The sequence below is a fragment of the Scomber scombrus genome, chromosome 9, assembly GCF_963691925.1.
Source record: "Scomber scombrus chromosome 9, fScoSco1.1, whole genome shotgun sequence".
NCBI lineage: Eukaryota > Metazoa > Chordata > Actinopteri > Scombriformes > Scombridae > Scomber > Scomber scombrus.
The window spans coordinates 14148674-14170946 of NC_084978.1; the positions used below are offsets into that span (position 1 = coordinate 14148674).

Below are 22273 nucleotides of genomic sequence, written 5' to 3' on the forward strand. Positions count from 1 at the left end.
GTTATGATGGGTGATTGTAAGAGGTTTTCTGTACAAGTCAGGCCTTTCTTACAGCTGAAATCCAAAACCCTCTGTGGTTGCAATTAATGCAACAGAGCATCTCCAATTTTACACTATCTTGCAGTAATATCACTGTTACAGCTCTATTTTTATGGTCATTATACCTGAAACATACCTGTGACTAGTCAGTGCAATGATAGCAGTAATACAGATAGGAAGTCCAACCACATATGGCAGTCAGCATTTTAAAAAGATGAATATTTTAACAAAAGCTTAAAAGTTCATCTTAAAGGTAGTTAATTGTAATGACATACACAACCACGTTAAAGTACATGACTAGATGTCATCCGTCCTGCAGCTTGTGTGTAGAGTCATTACTTATCAGTGACCTGTGCTGTCATCCAGTCTTAAGTGAACCATAAATCCCCTAGAAAAACAGCCTGGTGATCAGAGCCTGAGCATGTTGTTTTAATTACAGGCTCATAGCCTAACTGACAGGGAATTCAGTCTGATTTGTCCAGGGACAGGATGCTCTCAGACGCTGTCGATCCACCTATTGCATACTGTCTTCCTTTGCCAGGCAAAACTCTTGGCCATGGAGCTTTTGGAAAAGTGGTGGAGGCCTCTGCCTTTGGGATCGACAAGCTCTCAACCTGCAAGACTGTTGCTGTCAAAATGCTGAAAGGTATGTTGTCAAAAATGTCATATTTAATACTGTGACTCTAACATTATTACAAAATAACAGGCTTTTATTTTGACAAAGCCATCATGAGTCTTTATAACATGACTGTAGTTTGCCTATATGGCCTGTCTGTTTTTATCCTTGAGGTAATACTGAGTCCATGCCCCAGATACGCTATATAGCAATAACATCACAGCATTTAATGTTGTATGGATAGCAGATGAATAACAGCTATCTGTCACTTCAACAAAAGATTTATTTCCTGTGCACATTATAGACTCATGAGCTACAGCACCACATGTGCCTGCAATTAATGTTTGTGTGGAGTATTGGTTCAAAGCAAGAGAGCAATGCCTGTTCCTTAGAAAGTGCAGTTAGAGGTAAAGGCGAAGACCTCTAACCCCGTCCTTGATGAAGAGATTAAAAGTATGCAGATCTGACAGCTCGGATTAGCTGATGAAGGGTTTGCACGTGTAAGATAGAAGTACAAAAGGAGCAATAAAAAGTATGTTTATATTCTAACATTTGGAAACTATCCCCTGCTTCCAGCATTGAGTTTCGGAGGAATTATTTAGAATCCCATTCCAACATATTTTCAGATATTCACAGAGAGCCCTAAATGTTGGATTCAATCAAGAAAAACCAAAAAGCTACACACTCACACTCAGCTATTCCATTCCCCAGACATAATGTGTAAATTACATCTTATCTTATCTTTGAAAAAGCAAGCTTTCCTCTGTGGTATTAGATAAGCAAACTGCAGACTTACCAGTGATTGGTGATATGGGGATGATGTGTATAAGGATGAAAAATAGGGTTAGATGTACTGGTCACTGTCATAGCATTAATCATATCTCAGCATAAATCACAAACTCTGAGAGGAACACACTGGCTGTTAGTCTCAGGTCAAACTTAATGGAAAGCAGCCGGTCTCCTCAATTTGACCGTGGTTTGGTTAGAGGCTCCCTGGCTGCTTCAGCTTCTAACTCGTAAATATTTGGTTGGTGTAAGCAACATAAAACAAACTTTACACCTTGATTTTCATTGTCATAATTCAAGATGATCATAGTTAAAATGTATCAAAATCAGGCATGTAATGTGAGCACCCCCAGTTGTGTTGTTTTATGTCAGGTTCATATCTCTGGCTCTAAACTAATGTTATTATTTTTTCATTATATTTAATGAACTCTCAAAATTAAATTCCAAGGTGATCCAGCTTCCGGGGCTCACTCTTTTTTTTCATGCTTCCTCTCTACACATAAGAAAAGCAAAGGGAGAACTCTTTCATGAAATATGTGAGGCATGATGGGAAAAATACAATCATCTCAATGTTCACAGTAGTTTTTATATGTGAAAATTCTATAATAGCCTTTTAATTAGCTTTTGAATTTTTCATACATGAAATAAATATGTATGTATATATCAGCACATCTTAATAGCTGCTCTGGAGAATCACTGGAGTCATATCACATGATCCTCATCAGCAGACAGGTTTTTCAATGGGTCAGTGAGTTTAAAGTAATTTCATTTGAATTTTAAATCTTGTGCATATGTAAGATGTTTCTCCTGCAAGAAGAAGAGAGAATAAATACACGATAAATAAGCTGCTCTTTGTACACCAATGTGAATACAGTAGATGGTTAAACTCCTGTTTGTGTAGTGGGAATTTTGTATTATTGAAAAATAATTATCCTTACACAAACACATAGGTCTATTTAAGGTGAGGGAAATGTTTACAATTGAAGTATTGGTTCCATGTTTTGAATTTGATATGTTAAATAAGATTTTTTGCCCTTCTGTGTGTGAAAAAAAAAACCTTTTTAACTTGAGAACAGACTTGCTTCATTCTTTTCATACTACTGTCTTTGCTTGTGATATTAACTTAATCTTCTTATTAGATGGACTTATTTTAGTTAATGAAGAGGTCTCGTCTTCCATCTTTACTTCATAAAAATAAGATTCTGTTCCATATTATTTTTTCATACAATTTGGATTCCAAGCATGCATAAAATTTGCTGGAAAATCTTAAAACAAAATCAGACAGGCTTAAAAGTAAATCTAATTTATTGTGAAAATGTGTACCTTTTTTGCCTGGATGTTTAATAGTAATTAGCCAATGCTAAAATTTCTACATGTGTTTACGTTATCACAGGAGGCGCTACATCAAATGAGCGAAAAGCTCTTATGTCAGAGTTAAAGATCCTGATCCACATTGGTCATCACCTGAACGTGGTCAACCTGCTGGGAGCTTGCACAAAGCCTGGAGGTGAGTTTAAAGATGTAATACTTTTTATATTTAAGTATGAAAAACATATGTATCCCATATTTTTCAGGACATTAAATTAGCAGATTGCTTGTTAAATTGTCAATTAATTTTATTTGTCATATATACCTTGCCAGCTTTTCTTCATTGTGAACCATCACATGCTGTAGCAATGGAATAATGATAAGACTCTAACATCTTAACAGGTCCATTGATGATGATAGTGGAGTTCTGCAAATACGGCAACTTGTCCAACTATTTGAGAAGCAAGAGAGATGACTTCATTGTGTACAAGGTGAGTTACAAGTTTCATGGTTTAGACTTTCCAGCACTCTTCTGTTCACATCATTGTGGCTGCATGCTTGTTAGGAATGTGAGCAAAGAGTGACTGTTTTAACAATACAGGAAAACCGCAAGCGTTTAACATGATAAACTTTATGTGTGCTGGTCAGAGCCAGGACGGTAAGGTTGTGCCATCAGGATCAGGCTGCGAGCTGAGCGAGCTTATGAAGCGCCGCCTGGAGAGCGTGGCCAGCACCGGAAGCTCAGCCAGCTCTGGCTTCATCGAAGATAAGAGCTACTGCGACTCAGAGGAAGAGGAAGAAGGTAAAGGTCAAGCACTTCTTGCTTCCCTTCAACCCCCGCACTCCACCCACCTCTGTTTGTTCCTCCTGCTGCCCCCCCCCCTTCTGCTCTACCCCTCCTGCCCAGGACCGAAAGCTCTCCTCAAATTGTTTTCTAGCCAGAGTCTGATAGGACGTTTCCTCCTCCTGTTCAGCAGTACAATCACTGCAGCAGGAGCCACTGTCACCCCACTGAGTCTGGGGAGGCGTCTGTTTATTTCCTGTCCTGACCTGAGTGTTACTCTGCTCTCGGGCTTCAGCTTGAGCTCGGCACGTCGTCCGTGTTGTTCCTGATGTGTTATTACTGGTTTGATTAGCTGTTTACTCAGGTGGGCCAGTGGAAGGACCCCTCGTGAGATCCTCTATAAGACCCCCGACCAGTACACCGGGCCCATAACCACACGTTTCACCTGACATCTGAGAAATAGGAGGAATTGTAATTTGCTTTTATCTCTCATCTGTAAAGGATGTTTAAAAGACATAATGTGTACGTGACAGGATGAATTGTTAGGATGACATGTTGTAGTCCAGGGCTTTTCATTTGCAGTTTCCCCATGAGAATCATTTCTGTTTGATCTTACTTGATTTATCTGACAGGTGTAGAAAGCAGCTGATCATGCTGACTGCATTTTTTTTTTTTAAACAACCTAGATGAGTAGGCTTATTGTCGTTAATTTAAAAGTGATGTATGTCCAGTATGAAAAATATTCTCACTGGGAAAACTTTGTGTTCTTCTTGTTTCACAGAATCTGAGGATTTATATAAGAGGATCATGACATTGGAAGATTTAATCTGCTACAGTTTCCAAGTTGCAAAAGGCATGGAGTTCTTGGCCTCACGCAAGGTATTCTTTACCTCATACAAATCACTAGGATAATGTATTTTATTATAAACAATAGTGTATACATTTCATTAAAGTTATTGAGGAATTGTTGTGTTTTGTTTATATATAGATCGTTTTGGCTTAAATTTGGACACATTTTACTCAGTATAGTGAAGGATCACCACCACTTGACTGGTGCATTTAAATGATCAAAGTCAGTAGAGGTAAAATTGTTCACATTCAAAGTTAAAAATAGTTGAAACTTTTAAAACTTTTTTAAACTTTGATTTGACTATGTTACACTAAATACATAGTCAAATACTTTGGCATATTTTACTAAACTATTAATTTGTTTGTAAGCCCAGCGTTTAATACTCCTATCAGTCCAGAACTCATTCATTTTTCAAATCATTCATAAGTTTGGGCAGAGCGGATGTGACTGATTAGACAATGAAGCTATTGTTGTAAATAACTTGTTACAGAATATTTCTTAGCCTGGATATGGAACCCATCATCCTCCATTGTAATGTCACTGATGACTTGAACATGTGTTCCTCTGCAAGCTGAAATGCATTATAGCAGACAGTGTACCGCTGTGAAGTCCATTGCATGCACATAACTTGAACTTGTACACGTAAAGGTCGCATCAAATAAAATTTATTTTGTTCCATTTTTTCATTAGTGCATCCACCGTGATTTGGCTGCACGAAACATTCTACTGTCTGAGAATAATGTTGTGAAGATTTGTGATTTTGGACTTGCCAGAGACATCTACAAAGACCCGGATTATGTGCGCAAAGGAGATGTAAGTTTATTAAAGTTAGACTTGTTGTATATTCTAGCCTAATTGAAGCGTAGCTAAATCAAAAGCAGTACCTGCTCACACAATTAAAATCTACTGGCTCTCCACAGATGTGACAGAAGAGTTAGTGGTGATATTGACAGGTTAGATGTCCACACAGGTGAGATATGGCAGTAAATGATCTCTTATCTCAATATCTGTGTACAGGCTAGACTGCCGCTCAAGTGGATGGCACCTGAGGCCATTTTTGACAAGATTTACACGACTCAGAGTGACGTGTGGTCCTTTGGTGTTCTCATGTGGGAGATCTTCTCTCTGGGTAAGTGTCATGGTTCATTGTAGTTTCATAGTTTTGCATACAAGGAAGCAAATTAACTTGGCTTGTGCAAAAATCACATGTCTAAATTGATCATTTACACATATTCAGACACGTCTTATTATAACATAAAAAACAGTCAACACAGTTTTTCATACATTTCATACAAATACATTTTAAACGGCTCTCTGTAATTAGATGATAGTTATTTCCCAGTGACATGAAGATACTGAAATTCACATGTATGTGTAGATTGTGTTTGTTCTTAACATCCCCACATACAGCCTGGCAGCTCAGTGAGACACAGGGTTGTTATCAGAGATTTCCAGTAAGAAAACAGCTCTAACTCAGTGGACCCATGCTGTGCCCCCGGCTGTGCAGCCTCACCAGATGCACAGCGTAATAGTCTTCTTTCACTGTGTAATTGTGCTTTTGGGACAAAGAGCCTGGGCTTTCATTGTCAGCCTAAGAAAACTATTTCATGCCACTCATGCAAAAACATTAGTGACTGTGATTTTTAGTGCAGGCATGGGACATTAAAACACCTCCTGTTTAAGCTATCCATTTCTCCCCAGCTGGCAACACAAACTCACAGTTACCAAGCAGCCAGATCAGTGTAAATGTGCGCCCATGCTGTGAAACCACTGCAGCCATTAAGACAGCATTGTGTGTCAGCCCATGACTGCCTGTGCACTGTGGCACAGATCTCACCACATGTTTCTAAAGCAGGACTCAACATGAAATATTGTATGTTCAAGTGTCACCATGGGAAGCAAGGGAAACATAACAGTCAAGCCTTAAATGGATGTATTGCTATACTGTACTTTTGACTGTGGTGCTTTTGAATCACCGCCATAAGGAGTCGTCACCCACTGCTGTTGAAAGAAAAGTGTGTCAAATTGCATATTCTTTCAAATATAAAGCACATTGACGTCACTGTGACACCTTTCCTTTTTTCTCTCCTTTTTCCCTCATTCTTTATCCTCCCTCTTCTTAACTCTTGACATATTCTCACCGCATTTTCTGTTAGAGAAACACTTACACATCTGGGTAGTGTTAACTGGCCCTCAGAAAAATAAATCAGGAAACAAGGATACAACATGACCAAGAAAAATGGCAAAGACTTGAGCTTTGCAACCTGATAATGTTTGGAGGTCAAACGTTCGACGGTTACCCAAGTGTGTTTTGTCAGATCACTCTGTGAACCAAAAGTGTGTCAGTTCTGTCTTGTGGGTTTAAATATCATAACCTTGTTAGTATAGTGTTGATGGTAAAATGTGAACCAGCTGTTTATCATACTAGATACACACATTATCAGATGTTGGAATTGTTTGGATTATAATTATATAGGAAATGAGATGAAAGAATATTCTTTCTCAGAAACACACAGATGGCAGCTTTGAACTCTATGATGTATGTATAATAAGATATTCAAAATTTCACTCTCTATTGTTTACAAGTTTCCCTTCAGTTGCACAGAAGATAACGCAGAACATTATTCATTCAAACAAAACATTCATCAAATGTATCTTGAATCTCAGATTTCTAAACATAACAGACAAACATTTTAAATACAATGTCCAAAAAACAGATTTTAAAGACACCACATGTAAACTTTTGTGCAAAATCTAGTTTTATTTAGGACCTTGGTATTAATTTGGAGTAAGTATTTAAATAACATTGGCTTTAAGGGGTTTAAAAAGTGTAAACAAAAGTTAGAATTCACTTTGCAGTTGGTGTTAAGGATCATTTAAGGCTTATGTTTATGCACTGACCGTCACATTGTGGTAGACAGTTTGTGTGGAGTGTTCATCGGCTGCAACTAGAACACAGACTGTGTTAATTGTGACAGAGGAAACTGAAATGTGCCCGGTTTTAATCTGTGGTTTCCCTCTAAATTTGGAAAGCTACAAAGATGGTATTTTATGTTGTGTTTAGGGATTCAAGCAAGCACACAAAAATATAATACATGATTACACAGAATAGGTGGCATTATCCAAAGCCAACAAAATAAGATATTTGATACAATTTGGTTTAGTGCATGACTGTATGTTTTCACAGTGAGCCAAGCATGAGGTAGGTTTTGGCTCAAAGTTAACATTTTATTGCCAACATTACAACTCAAATGTAAATAGAAGTAGTGGTGTTTCCCTTTTGGTTGACGAGTGATACATTTAACAGATTCATGACTCAGCAGTAACTTTGTTGGAGTTTGCATTTATGTATTTTGAAGTTGTTATGCAGTCTGCATGACTTTCCAAACAAGCCTGCAAGAATTTGTTCAGAGGAAGCGTTCTCACATTTACCAGTAAAAGAAGTCTGATGTGCCTAGTAAATGTGAGCTTTTCTCCATTCTGCCAACATTCTCCATGCAGCTTCTGCCTCTAATTTGTAGCAAACTACTGGCAAGAGGTGAAGCAACGCGTTAGTTCATGCAGGACACGAAAGTCATGCGCCCCAGCTATAATCAGCTGACAGCCACTGATTGAATCAGCACACCCCATCAGTCTCACACCAATCACAGCCATTCACACCTTGAGGCAGACCATTTAAATATGACTCCCACCTTCACTAATATCCCTCCAACATTGCTCACACTGCTGCTGGTAAAACTTGCCTCCACCACCCCAGCCTCCACCTTTCTGGTTCAGGGTCTCACCATGGCTCTCGGGTCAATCTGCGTTTCATGTCTTATTCGGCCCACTTTGGGGGGTTTTGCATTGCACTCCCTGTTTATTATCAGTATTAGCATTGTGTAGAAAACACTGGACACTGACTACTGACTCAACTTTCTTAAATATAATGTTTCATTTGAGTTTAAAATGTAAATGTAATTTATTGGAACAAAACTTAATTGTGTGATTGTAACCTACATCATGTCTCCATTTTTTCCATCATGTCTACATTATGAAGTTATACAAACAGAGTGTGTATTGTATTTTTATACACAACCAATAACTCTGTAATGAGCATTTCCCTCTCTCTCCTCTCCCAGGTGCCTCGCCGTACCCTGGCGTCCAAATTGATGAGGAATTTTGCTGCAGGCTGAAAGAAGGGACCAGGATGAGAGCCCCAGAATACTCTTCTTCTGAAATGTGAGAATTCATATGAATAATAGTCTGGCAAGCAGAAAATTAAAGAAAAAGGTTCCTTCACAATGTCCATGTCAATTAAGTCAGGGTTAGTGGAGTGAAGTGGATAGTGTTTGGTAACGTTAACTTACTAATTTTCTGCCATATCCTGCCAAATATTTCTTTAAAACATTTAGGAGTATAAACATTTTAAGGTTTGCTCTTCGTGAGAAAACAAAACTGTGTAAGGAGTAGATCAATCAGTGAACAAAACTGATACCCCATAACCTTGGCTGGCAGCAATTGAAAGCGTCCCATATCAATATACAACAGAGAGGAGCCAGTGTTTCTTTCTACCTCTTTGTGGTTGTACCAAAAGGTCAGGGTTGCCTGATAAGCATCATGGGTTATCCTGCTCTGAATGTTGCAGAATGAAACATTAGCTACTGATTGGCTCTGTGATCATGAACTTGAAGCTCTGAGACATTTTTTGACTGACAGTGGGACAGATGTAACCAAGCACCATGTTTAAAGGGAATGTCAGGAGTGATGAGAGCCAGAGACTGGATATTTTTTGAGTAGTGGCTGGTGGATGGTGCTAGATATAAATATCTGTGGAAGAACCTTTCCACAGAAGAGCCTTCCTTGGTATCAGTGCTGTCAGTCAGTGATGCAGAATACTATAGCTTTTCTATCCAGTGCCTAAACTTTTAAGACACGTGCAGTCCTACATGTTTCCAGGCCCAGTGTGCATAGTGTCTGGTTTTCATTTAGGATGACTCATGTAGTCAAACTCCACAAATCTTATTTGTTTTGAAAGCATAATACTACACTTCTGCTTAATAATGATGTGGTATCAAAAGGTCCAGCATTTTAAATCATCTTGTGCCAAGTAAAGCTAACTGAATGAATTTATCAGCTTTAGAAAGAAGACAGTGATTGGAAATGATATGCAGAATGTAATCCAGACTGTAGGTTTCAGTCAGAACATCTGTAAATGCAGACCAACTGGTGCCAATAATCTCTTGTACTTTCCGGCTTGATTCAGGCAACCCATTTGATGAAAATTGAATTGCCAGATTATAAACTTTGCATTCTTATGACTGTAAAGCCGGCTTCTGATTTGAAGCCAAGATAAAAATTAAAAAAAAACTGCTGATATCGGTTCAAATGGGATGCACAGTAACACACTTAGATTCCCCACAAGAGGTCTGCAGTTGATCATGTGTCTGTAAGCTCAGGTTTTGACACCTTGACCCTGACCCCAAACCCCTAATACATGAATGATGAAAAACATATGAGGCTGTTGAGCACGTCTGTGTGTTGAGCAGATAATTCGGGTCACTGCAGCTCTGATTCATCAGGAACTACTGTCTGTTAATAGGATTCCCAGTGCTGAGGCATTGCAAAGGAATTTAGCGGATGCCTCTCAGTTAGTGGGAATACAACAAATAGGATGCTCATTTCCCATCCTACCATACTTACTCAACCAGACAATGTAACTCAGTTATACAGAATCTCCTCTCCCTCAGACACACCACACTCCCTCAAGACCCAAAACATGTGGGGGAAGGCTATTTATTCTCATTACAGACCAGGCAGGAAATGTGGTTTAAATTGTGCAATCATACAATGTATCTACTTCCCCCTTCAATGATATGCATAAGGGCTGTGATCACGCTCTCCACATCCTGTCACCGTTACGAGGGCTACCACCTGTTAGAGTATACTTGTTTTATGTTCATTAACGTAGGATTCACAGACGCTTGACTTCTTTCAGCTGGGCCTGACAGCACTGAAAGTGTACCCTGTTCACAGAAACCCAGATGGAGAGGAGGGGTGTGATGTACAGCAGCAATAGACCATCTGCTTTTTACAACCAGCTCCTTAAAACTTGAGATTGATTAAATACGATGCCAGAAGGGAATCATAAAGGCTATATTTACTTAAAATTAAAGATTTCTGTGGGGAAAGTGGCGGTTGTTGCAGCAGAAAGAGGATAGATATCCATCACTGATGGATCCCAATCAGTAACACGCTGTGAACGTAATTTAAACAGCAGCCGTGGTGCTCTGTTTCTAAATTCCTCCATTAAATGAGACAGAGTAGTGCGATGGAAACTCACATAAAAGCTCTGAGTCTTCCCACATGGACAGAGACGCTGACAGCCTGTCAGAGACCAGGCAGGCTGAGCGCTCTCACTGGTCATCACACCCAAGACCAGGAGAGAATCAGATCCAGCTCCAGAGGCTTAAAATCCCCAGAAAATAAGGAATAGGGTATGTACTAATGTTCTAGATGATGTATAGGTTGACCAGATGTGGCCTCCTCTTGCACCAGTCTTAACACGGAGATGTGAAAAGATGACCACTTTTTCCTTCCTTAAACCCAAATATATGTTTATCTGGCATTAAGAATGTCCGTCCAGTATATAGAAGGTTTGTGTGTGTCGTGTATGTCACAGTGTTTGTTCAATGTTTTTTTTCTTTGCTCGTAGATATCAGACCATGTTGGACTGCTGGCATGGGGAGCCACAGGAGCGGCCGACCTTCACTGAGCTGGTAGAAAGACTGGGAGACCTGCTTCAGGCCAGCGTGCAGCAGGTATGATCGACAAATTAGAACCACATATGATAGAAGTGAACATGTGTTGTCAGAAAAATTCTGAGAAAAACAAGAACATATCAGCAGCAGCTGTAGAGCTCTGGTGTGAATTCAACCTAAAAGTTGATGATGGTAGATGAAAGGGATTGATACTAAATTTAAATCTAAGTTTAATTTCCAACATACTCTGAAAATCCTAACCAAGCGGAAAACCCTTTTTAGCAACATTAGTCAGTAGCTCTGCATGTGTGAGTCACAAACACTGCTGACATTCAGGGAGCTCTGCAGCCCAGAAGGAGATGCAGAGCAGCCCAAGGGGGTGCTCAAAGTAACCGAGAGGGGAAGTAACACTCATCACAAACACTTGGCTCCCCTAGAAATGGCACCATCAGCTTCATAAGAGGAACCGCACATCAAAACACATGGAAAAACTGTTTCATTCTTAGTGTCACACAATTAACATTTCCTGGTATGAATGTTGTGAAATGTCCCAAACTCTTGGAAGTTCGTGAATTTTTTAAGAATGTCAAACAGCTTTGTTCCCACTAGTCAAAGATGCAAAACACTCACGGGAGAAAATGACAGTATTTGATTTTCATGCAAACATTCAGAAAAATGTTGAACATTTTTCAATATAGATGACTTCATGTGACCACTTAGTTGCTGCTAACCAAGACCTGACCCAGCACCCAAGTGGGCCAGTTCCAACTGACTGTATATTCACTCTAATTAGGTCAAATTCTACTGCTGTGTGTCTGGTGTGACAATATGTCTAATACAAGAATGAATCCATCTGACGCATTAAAGTCATCACAAAAGAAAAAACTGATTTTTGAGGCGAAACAGAGAATCTGAAGTATTAGAAAATATGACGTGTTACTACTCTTTTTCTGTTTGGACCTGTTCAGGTCAACGGCATTTAGGATTAGGTCTATGTCAGACTGGGTCTCTCTTGCTTAAGGTCATTTTTAGATCAGGTCTCTTTGTTTTTTGTTTAATTACACTGGTCTGTCTTAGATCAGGTGAACTTGTAAAGACCTCTAATCCTATTCTCAGTTCACGTGAATATGAAAAACATATTTGAAGCTCTCATCTTTGCCTCCCTAAAGCACAAAATAAGTTATGGTTGTGTTAAAAAGAAAAATTTAAAAATCTTCTATTGAAGGAGTAATGAGATGATACTAAAAAAGGATGGAAGATGGATGGAAGAATGGGAAGGAAATTGAAGAGGAGGGAACTTAGATTCAACTCTCACTGATGATAAGCTGTAACAAGACCAGATCCGTTTCAGGCATCAGGATGTACAAGATGCCCACAGTCAAGTTCCTACTTACAGCCACTAAAAGAGAACTGACTTCTTGTCCTGATTGTACATTACTGCAGACAGATAAGCACACAAAAAAGGAATTCAATTTCACTACTACTGCTGTGACTACACAAGACTGTAGATTGTCCAATGAGGTAATAAGATATAAGATCTTAATGCATAACAACTGTGCATGTTGCATTACAAATGAGTCTGTGAAAGCTATCCTCACGAGAAACAATCTGGACTGGACAGAGAGAACAGTGGAGGGGTTTTACTCTCATTAATACAGCTATTGTTACAGTGCAGGAAGGCTAGTCACGGACTTTGCCGACTCCACCAAAATCATGAACATTGTATTGGATTTATTAGGCATGACCTTAGTTTCTTTGGCTGCTTGCCACGACCTGTGGACGTGTGTGTTTTCATAGTGTGCACAACGTATCGCCCATGAAGCCTTCAGTGTTTTATACTTTGCATCATGTTAGCATAAGGCTGCACTCTTAGATGTTTTGTCTCTGCTTGGTTGATTTAGGAGGGGAAGCACTACATACCCATCAACACAGCCCTGCTGGCCAAGGTGGGAGACCTGTCTGCCACCAAGCCGTCAGAGGAGACGCCAACAAGACCCCTCTCCCACCGTGACTCAGGGAGCAACTGGTGAGAAGATGGATCATTGTTCATTGGCTAGTTTACATAAAACAGAGTGAAACTGAAACTCTTGTACTTACACATGTTGCTACTTTATCTAATCTTCTCCGCTGAGTTGATTCTTAGACACGTTTGTGCCGTGGCTCAAAGCAATGTTAGGCGTTGATTGGTCGGTCCATCACTGTGGTCCAGACTGAAATATTTCAACAACTATTGGATTATTATAGATACTCTGATCACTTAAGGAGCTACTTTGATGTGTCCTCTAGCACTAAAGGATGTGTTTTAATGTATCCTTTAAAGCATTTTAGTTGAGACAAAATTTTATTCAGGCATTCGTGGTTCCCAGAGGAACAATCCTGCTGACTTTGGTGATTCTCTGACTTTTTATCTAGTGCTGCCACAACTTACATGATTCCCATCAGCCTCAGCTGGACTTTTTTATTTTGTGCTAATTAGTCAATTGTTAGCATACTAGCACAGAAAGTGGTGGACATGGTAAACATTATAGCTGCTAAACATCAGCATAATGGCATTGTTATCATGAGCATGTCTACGCACAGCCTCACAGAGCTGCTAGCACGGCTGTAGACTCTTGTTGGCTCAAATATTTTATTCTCCACTATGAACTTGTTAAGAAATAAGAAATAAATCACCTTATCTTGAAGGCATGTAAACCTACCCTCAGACTGTTAAAAGTCCAACACTGCGGTCTGTTGTGCAAAGGAAATGCCTCAATCATTTTCCCACTTTGCACTGAATATTATCCAAAACAATAACTGTTCCTGCAGCACTCAGACTAAATCCTTCCACCAGAACATTAAGGTCTGACTTGAGGACAATGACAGACCAGATTGGCACATGATAACAGCTCGATAGCCAAAGAGCTTTTAGTATTGTGGCTTCTGTAAGGAATTTCCCCCAAAACCGTAGCGCCTCCCTCTAGATTTATGTCCACTTAAAATAATATTTGTTTGAACTCTTGGGTTTTTCACAGATCCTCCAAGTGTGTTTATTGAGGAGGTGCTGAAAACCAGTAATGACAGTCATCCCTTTAGCTAAATGAAGCAGTCATTTTATCCTCTCAGTGTTGAAATGTAAAGTCAATAAGATATGTTTTCAAAGTACAATGTCACAGATGCTACATTTTGTTAATCTAAGTGATTAAGTTCCTGCGGTTTTGTTGCTGAACCTTACCCTTTTGGCTCCAGTGTAATCAAAGGATCCTCTAAACAGAAACAGAACAAACAGAACATTGTAGAGTATTTTGGAGTCTTACCCTGGAAATATTGTCTTTTTTTGCCAGGAACATCAAGATCCGTCCCGCTAGCGTCAAAACCTTCGATGAGGTTACCATGGAGGACGGGACAAATGAGAACCACGGGGTGAGTTATTCGTGCTGACACTAAACCAGACACTCTACCCTGCATCATCAGTCTCACTATTTACAGTAGCTTGACTGAACTTGGGGGTTTAAAAAAAGTACTTTAAATTGTTTTTTTATCCAGGGTTCAAAGCCACTGTTAATAACTTTATTTATTCCTCTGCTCTTATGTCATGTTGGATCCCACCAGACTTCAAAACAAGTTCAGTTTGTCACTTAAACATTGTTTCAGATTCCCAATTGTATGTCTCATTTAGTCCCAAGAATCTTAACAATCAGGATTTCCTGCACTGCTGCCATCAAACACTGAATGGCCTTCAACTTTTTGCATCTGAATTATGATCAAACTGAAGTTCTAGTTATTGGCATTGATCATATTTCAACCCACCTCCTCTTCTTGGAAAGCCCACAGCTATCTTAAACCATTCAAGCAGAAATTTAGAGGTTGGTTTTGATTCAAACAAACTTCAATCATCACATTATATTCAGTTTTGTCACGTACAAATAAAAATTTTTGCAACAATGCTTCCCTAAAACATAGTTGAGCAACTTTTCCACATTTGTTTTCTCTCACTTCAAGTACTGCACTTCATTAGTTGTACTATGTTCAGTAGGATGCAGCGATCTGTGCAGAATACAGCAGAAAGGCTTCAGACCAACACTAGATAAAGACAATAGATCTCTACAGTCCTCCTGATTACTTTTTGATTACTTTTAAAGCCCTTTGTGCCTTGGCTCTGCTGCATATTTCTGGTCTTTAACTCCTTACTCTGCATCAAGAAAGTAGGAATTTATTACTCCAACAATTTTATGATTTTGAGTTTTTATTTTGTGAAATTTCACTGTTTAACTTTCCCTGAAATCTTTGTTGTTGATGATGCTAATGCATTTTGTTTGAATTTGTGAAGTATTTTCTAGCTCATTTCTTCACCTTTGATAAGAAAGAAATAAAAAAAAAGTGGAAAATGGGATTTTTGGTTTTAATGAATCACTTTCTATTTGTCTCTCCATCCTCAACAGGGCGGTCAGTCAGACAGTGGGATGGGTTTGTCCTCTGACAACATGAAGACTCTGAAGCGTCTGGAGTCGTTGGCAGGCCGACCTCTGAGCATCATGGCTCTAGCGTACGTACATGATACCACATCAGCACCTTTGCATATGCTCTGACAATGATACATTAACACACTGGAAGAGAGTACAGAATACCTGCTTGGAAACTTCTGTGATGTGCTGGAATGTAGATGCAATAACTATTATACATACACACATGCACACACACACAAATACCTCCTGGCCTACAAAGAAGTCAGCAACTTGTTTTCTGCCGGTGGCACAAAGGAGAAGTGGGAGGGATAAACCTTGAAGGTGACAAACTGAAGGACGTTTCGACCGTTTTAAGAGTGCACACTAAAACCTCTTTGTTTGCGTCAAAAGAGTCTTGAATGGCATTCCTCCCACCCTGATTTAACCTCTGAGTCATGGCTGTCTGCTGTAATCCACCGTTGGATAACAAATACACATGATCTCAAAGGAGTGACGAAGGCCTACAGTGAAACCCTGTGGATCATTTGATGACTTTAAGATGTGGAATCCTGCGAGGCAAAGTATATAAAACTAACAGAAAGCTGAAAAAACACTGAGACAACTGAGACAGTATGTTCTCGCTTATGAGGTTATCCGAGGATAAAGTCAAATCTGAGTAAAGTTTCTGTAAATCTTTCTCTTATGAGGGGGTCTCTGTAGGTGTCTTAAGGCTTAGATATTAAGTCTACAGCAGTCAGCGGGGCGGTTCATTTTCAGGGTCATGCCCCTGAACTCAGTAATTACACTTTAAACCTCAGAGCATTATTCTGCTGCTATCTGTACTGTAGCAAATATAAATACTCCCTCATATTATTGTGGTTTCCACTTAAATTATTAAGAAGAGGAACAGTTATAAAGCGAATGTTAATGTTTCACAAATCTACGTTAAAGAAGAAAGACTGTAAGACACAATAAGTTAGTGTCTGAGGCACTGTAATTAATTGACTTACTTCTACAAACACCCACATCCTGTGATGTCTCTTTTAAATCTTAAAACTTGTAGTCAAGGCCAAAAAAACTTGTTACCGTCCTGCTCGTGTCATCAGGGCCTCTGCCATGGTGAGCAGAATCAGTCCAGGCATGCAGAGAATGATCTATACTTTGAGGGGAGGACTTCCTTGCTGGGCAACCGCTTAATCACTGCCACCTTTGAACTTAGGAGGGTTTACAAAAGCCTCCCCTGTTGACTACAGCGCCGCGGCTCCTTTTGTTAAGCACAAGTCCACCTGTTGCTCCCTCAGCCTTCAACAGTCCTTGACACACAGGACAACTTACAGTCGGTGCCAATTTTTAGAGCAAATAATTGCTGTAAACTACATTAATATGACTCATTTCAATTCTCATTGTACTATTGTCTGCTATTTTTGATGCCTGGTTTAGCAGGTATTCATCAAGAAGGCATTCCAGTACAGCGGCGTCACTTACCCCCGCTGGGCTCTGACCCTTTGGCCTCGAGAGAGGAGCTCTGGAAACCCTTGGCAACCTCCAAAGACAATAGCGAGCAATTACTCATATTCTGCACATCAAATGAAGCAGAAAAGCTCAGGATGATTGATTACATAATATATGAATGAGGAAAGGTTTGTGTGATCGCACAGCTTCACAAAGACTGTTTTTTTCAATTTGAGGATATCAAAACAGCTTCTGGTTCCATTGTGAGGGTGATTAAATCAAGTTCTCTTGGAGAAAACCAACTTGTGAGCTCACAGAAAGGTGGATGGGTTCACAGTTGTTTGTTTACCCATTACCACAGTCAGCACCAATTTTCACCCTGATTATCTAATTGTTCTCCAAATAAAAATCTTATTAGATCATAATTGTTCAAAAAATGCTGCAATCATATAAAAAGTCTAAATAGAGGAGCTTGAAATATTTCAGTGAGGACACGTGAATGTGTTTTGAGAAAAGCCTGGTGGCAAATTTGGCCCTGTGTCATTTCTTGTTCAGAAAGTGATCTGATTATCCTGTCATGCCACACTGGTTTGTTGTGTCTTTGTCATGTTTGTTTCTCAGTGTTTTTTTCTTCGCAATTAGCAGAGTCTGTTTATTGTAGAGGGCTGATGATGAGTTCATTTTTAGTATGCACGTCTATGCCAGTATTTCTAAGAGAAGTGAAGTGAACATTTTGAATACAGTGGACACGTTTTAAAATTTAGATCCCCTCTAATCATGTTATAAAACATAAAAAGTGCTCTGCTTTGAATATGCTCAATTGCCTTGTTAAACTTCATTAAATCTATTTCTTCTCTCTCACTGAAAAATCTATGAATATAAAAAATTGTTGATTTCAAAAGTTTGACTCCTGATCATTAGATGTCTAATACTTCACTGAAAAGTCATGTTAGACTTTATTCATTTTATTATTCATGATCGGCTTCCAAACTAGTTGTGATATGACAAAATTATACTTGTGATTGTGCACTGATACAGCAGATGTTAAAACAGTCTTTTGGTATCAGACTCTGCCCATACATCATTCTGCACATTAAAGCTCAAACATCACAGTGAATTTACAACAAGTAAAAAAACACATTTTGGAATGGAGAGGGACTTGAATTAATAAATAAAAAACTTCTATAAAACATACTTTGATATAGTGACTTATTAATGTGACAGCAGCCTTAAGATGGTGATATTTCCTGCTTATATGTGTTGTTTATCTGTTTATTTTTAGGATGAAGGCAGCAAGTAAGAGTAAAGAGTCTGTGCTGACCGACACTGAAAAGGAGAAATTCCTACCAACGGTTTCCTCTCTGGACTTCAGTCTGGATGACTCAGCTCTGGATGCCGACCTGGAGTGTCACAGCCCGCCGCCTGACTACAACTACGTGGTGCGCTACTCCACCCCACCTGTGTAACCTCCTACTCCATCCCTAGAGAATCTGACCGACAGCCTCGGACCCACCGCTTTGTTCTCCTCCGTTTTGACTCTAATGTGTGGACTGTTCTTTACCAAACATTTAAGAGAGGGAAGAAAAAAATCCCTCTTAAAGTGTTTATAAAGGACACTATGAAATGACTCCTGAATCAACTCTTAACTAGCGTCTTCCAACTTGCAGGGCGCCTGCTATGCAACAAAAGGAAACCTGTAAGCTGTTCATTCCTTCCCAGTTTTCAGATGTAGGCTGACGTTAATGCTGCTGGTCCATTCCACATTCACTGTGATATGTCAAACAGCTGAAAACAGGCTCAGGTATTTCTTTGATCTACTGTGAAAACAAACCATAAAGATTCGAACTTCACCACAGATTCAAACAAACTATGGTCGGACGCTTTTAAAGTTTATATTGAGACTATTTTATATCTGTTGTAATTTTCTTTATGTAAATTAAAAACTGGAAAGTATTTGTTAAGAAAGTCAAAAGTGATGCTTTGTTTTGCAGTGCGGCTACATCCGTCCATATGAAAGTTAAGTTTTGCCTAAAGAAAAAAAGCAGATGGATACCAGTATAACAACAGTTATTACTTATGGAAGGTCTCGTATTTGAGGTGTCATTGCTCCTGTACTTTCATAAAAAGCTCTTTTAACTCAGGTTGACCCAGAGCGATGGGGGGGGGGGTCTGTCATCAAGCTCTTTTTTAAGCTCTCCAGCTTGAGAAAAATCACAGGTTAATGGAGGAAACAGGGTAGAGCTGACAGAACGACCAGACAGCTTCACACTTAAATTTACAGCTCGACCTTGAAGGCATTTAAATGAAGAGTTATATTTCAATCCTTCCTCCTGTCTGATCTGGCGTTGAAGAAACGTTTTTTTCCCCCAGTCAAACTAAAAAGAGAAAGCGAGATTGAATCCAGAGAGCCTCATGAATTTGTTTATTTTCTCATGTACAATCTGAGATATAAACATGAGATCAGACTTCATAGGAACAGTTTTCTTCGAAAGCACTAGTAAGAATGAATTGTGTATTTATTTAGATTGTAAACACTGCTGCGTAGTCATCTGGTTCTGTTGTACATTTAGATTCATATTTAAAAGTTAGCCAAAGGATTTACCGGCTCTCCCTGATATCGACACTCCAGATTTATTCGTGTTCGTGCTGCTGTATTCACTGGTAGTAAAGGGAATCTTCTTCTGCAGAAACATGCATGTAGGTATTCTCCATCTTTCGTTTAAGTGTTAGCTTGTCTGTAAGCTTGCAGGGCAGGCTACAGAAACTCTACATGTGCAGCACCAGTCTGCTCTGGTTCACTGTAGGTTTTATTATGTGTTAAAATCTCTTTGTTGTAATTCAAGATCAAGTGAAAGTACTTTGGACCAAACATTCACTCACACTTGTAGTACCATACAAACACCCTGTAGGAGAGCGCCTAACTTTGTGCTTTTTGGCCACTAAAGAAAACAGTTTTTTTGTCAGTGCGTAAACTACAAAATGGATATTTTGAACCCCTGTGTATTTCCAAATGGTGTTTTGTTTGTATAATGTGTTGTTTATGTGGAGAAGAAATGATTATGCACTGATACTTTATATCAAATATAGTGTTTTTGTATTCTAAAGGTATATTATATTATTATCAGACAGTGTTGACAGTCACATGTTACTGATTTTATTTTGCTCTTTTATTTAACTCCAGTACCTTACATAGTAGGACATTAACGTTTACAGTATTTGTTTTATTATTTCTTGCCAACCTAACATAAATTTATTTTAGTTTTCACTTAATGGATTATGTTCACCTCTTATTTGTCTTCAATTTCAAGCTTCATTTCAGCTATCACAGTAATATACAAAGATTTAAACATGAATGCAAAGATACACATATTTGGATACATAACCATGACTAATGGTAATCTGCAGCAGTTCAAACCATCTATGTGGCTTTTTGTGTTTTTCATGTAGTTTTACTGAAATGTAATGTTCCCCAACACTGTTAACTGAGCATATGAAATAAATAAATGAATAAAGATCTATATATTTATACATTACCTGCTGTCTGGACTCATAATTACTTAAAGATCTTAATGAGGAAAACATATGTATTCTTGTCAGTGTTTAAATTAACTTAAGTACAAATGTTTGGACCCTGGAAACACCTTCAAATCCCAGAAAACCAGAGGGTCTATGCTTTGAGCTCAGATACATCTCTGTTTTATTAAAACACAAATTGGTGCTGCTTAAAAGATTTTTAGTTTAATTGAAACATCTCAACATCTATTGAATGGACTGCCATGAAATTCTGTGCTAATATCAACTGTCTCCATAGGATGAATCTTACTACTTCTGTGATTTTTCTCAGTGATTTTCCTGTGATGCCATCAGCAGGTTGACATGTTGTTCAGCGTAAATATACCATCAGACATTCATGATCTTTCATGCAGTACCATCATAAGGTAAAACATTAAAATGTGTCAAACAACTTGGTTTTCTTTACAATGAGCATTAAACTCTCACAAATCTACCAGCATGGATACAGACTGGCATGAACATGTAGCAATTTTGCTTAATCTAATCAAGAAATCTGCTGATAATGACTTAGATCCAGCTAAAATGCTTGCAGATCTGTGCATTATTTGTTTATTTTGCTCAAAAATAATGACTACATGGTTTCAATCAGTGCAGTGAATATTTTAATTAAATTGGTTAATCTGGGATTGGGACAGAGATTGGCTTCCAACATGTCACAGATTGTGCCCCTACCTCCACATCTTCAAATTAGTTTAAGGTGAGCCCAGAGAAATGTTTCTCCTGCAGCAGATGAGTGTAAAAACAACATACAACACTGAGAAAAACATATTTTTGATTGGAGGGTAAGATATATAGTTTGTTTCATAAATAAAAAGAAAGCCCAATATTTAATCAACAGAAAATGTCCTCTAAAAGTGCTTCTTTATTACAGTATTTGCTAATAAAATAGAGTCCGCATAAAGACTGATAGGCCTGAGCTTCCCAACAACTTTGAGCAGGGAAATGTCTGTGGTGAAACCTCTTTAATGTTGCATTGCTGGCAATTTAACCAAAGAGAAGTATTCCCATGTTTAACTGGAATATTTAATAACTAATTTTATATAACAATAGTTTCTATGAGCAAAATAATGAGAGAAAAGATTTTTTTAAAACATAGAATTAAAAATAACATGAATTTGTGTGGCTGAAATAGTCCAAGACCCTTCAGACTTCCCTCAGCCCCTTGTGAGGCCTAGAAAAAGTTTCTCAACATTTTTTTAACCTCCTTTTGATTCACAGAGTCTTGATTATTCCCATTTGAATTTGTGAAGCATTAATGAAAAGGTATGTTTGGATTGGAATGTGTCATCAGTGTTCAGCCCCTCTGAGGCTCCTTGGACTGATGGACTCACTTCCTTGCCAGAACAAGGTGTCGGCAGCCTGTCTGTTAACCGGGACAATGCCCGTCCAAGCAGGAAAGGAAGGAACTCTTAATCATCCTCGTCATGACCGGTGGACACCACACACAAGACTTCCTATGGGAGCGCAGTGCCCCTGGTTACCAACACTGGGTGTGTCCACGGGGGAACACACGCTATACAGGACAGGTTGGGCCCTCGGCTGTCCTCACGGGCCCGCCTTGTCCTCACAGGATTGACTATGTTTACAGTAAGGTGAGCGCCCAACATTACACCCAAACACATATCAACAACCTCCGAGTACTGTGGACTATTTCCAGAATATGAGATACAAACAAACAAGGGAAGGATGTTGGAAGAAGGA

General features: G+C 38.9%; 1 protein-coding gene across 1 annotated transcript in view; it reads left to right on the forward strand.

The window, feature by feature from the left end:
* Window positions 1-20532, forward strand: part of kdrl (kinase insert domain receptor like) — a 43661-nt gene extending 23129 nt beyond the window's left edge. The window contains exons 18-30 of the mRNA XM_062425929.1: window positions 581-685; window positions 2835-2948; window positions 3152-3240; window positions 3398-3551; window positions 4315-4412; window positions 5074-5196; window positions 5401-5512; window positions 8505-8604; window positions 11078-11183; window positions 13025-13149; window positions 14447-14525; window positions 15545-15648; window positions 18282-20532. Coding sequence (XP_062281913.1) covers window positions 581-685; window positions 2835-2948; window positions 3152-3240; window positions 3398-3551; window positions 4315-4412; window positions 5074-5196; window positions 5401-5512; window positions 8505-8604; window positions 11078-11183; window positions 13025-13149; window positions 14447-14525; window positions 15545-15648; window positions 18282-18465 — 1493 coding nt within the window. The 3' untranslated portion in view covers window positions 18466-20532. The remainder of the gene's footprint in view (window positions 1-580; window positions 686-2834; window positions 2949-3151; window positions 3241-3397; window positions 3552-4314; window positions 4413-5073; window positions 5197-5400; window positions 5513-8504; window positions 8605-11077; window positions 11184-13024; window positions 13150-14446; window positions 14526-15544; window positions 15649-18281) is intronic.
* The last annotated feature ends 1741 nt before the right edge of the window (window positions 20533-22273 follow it).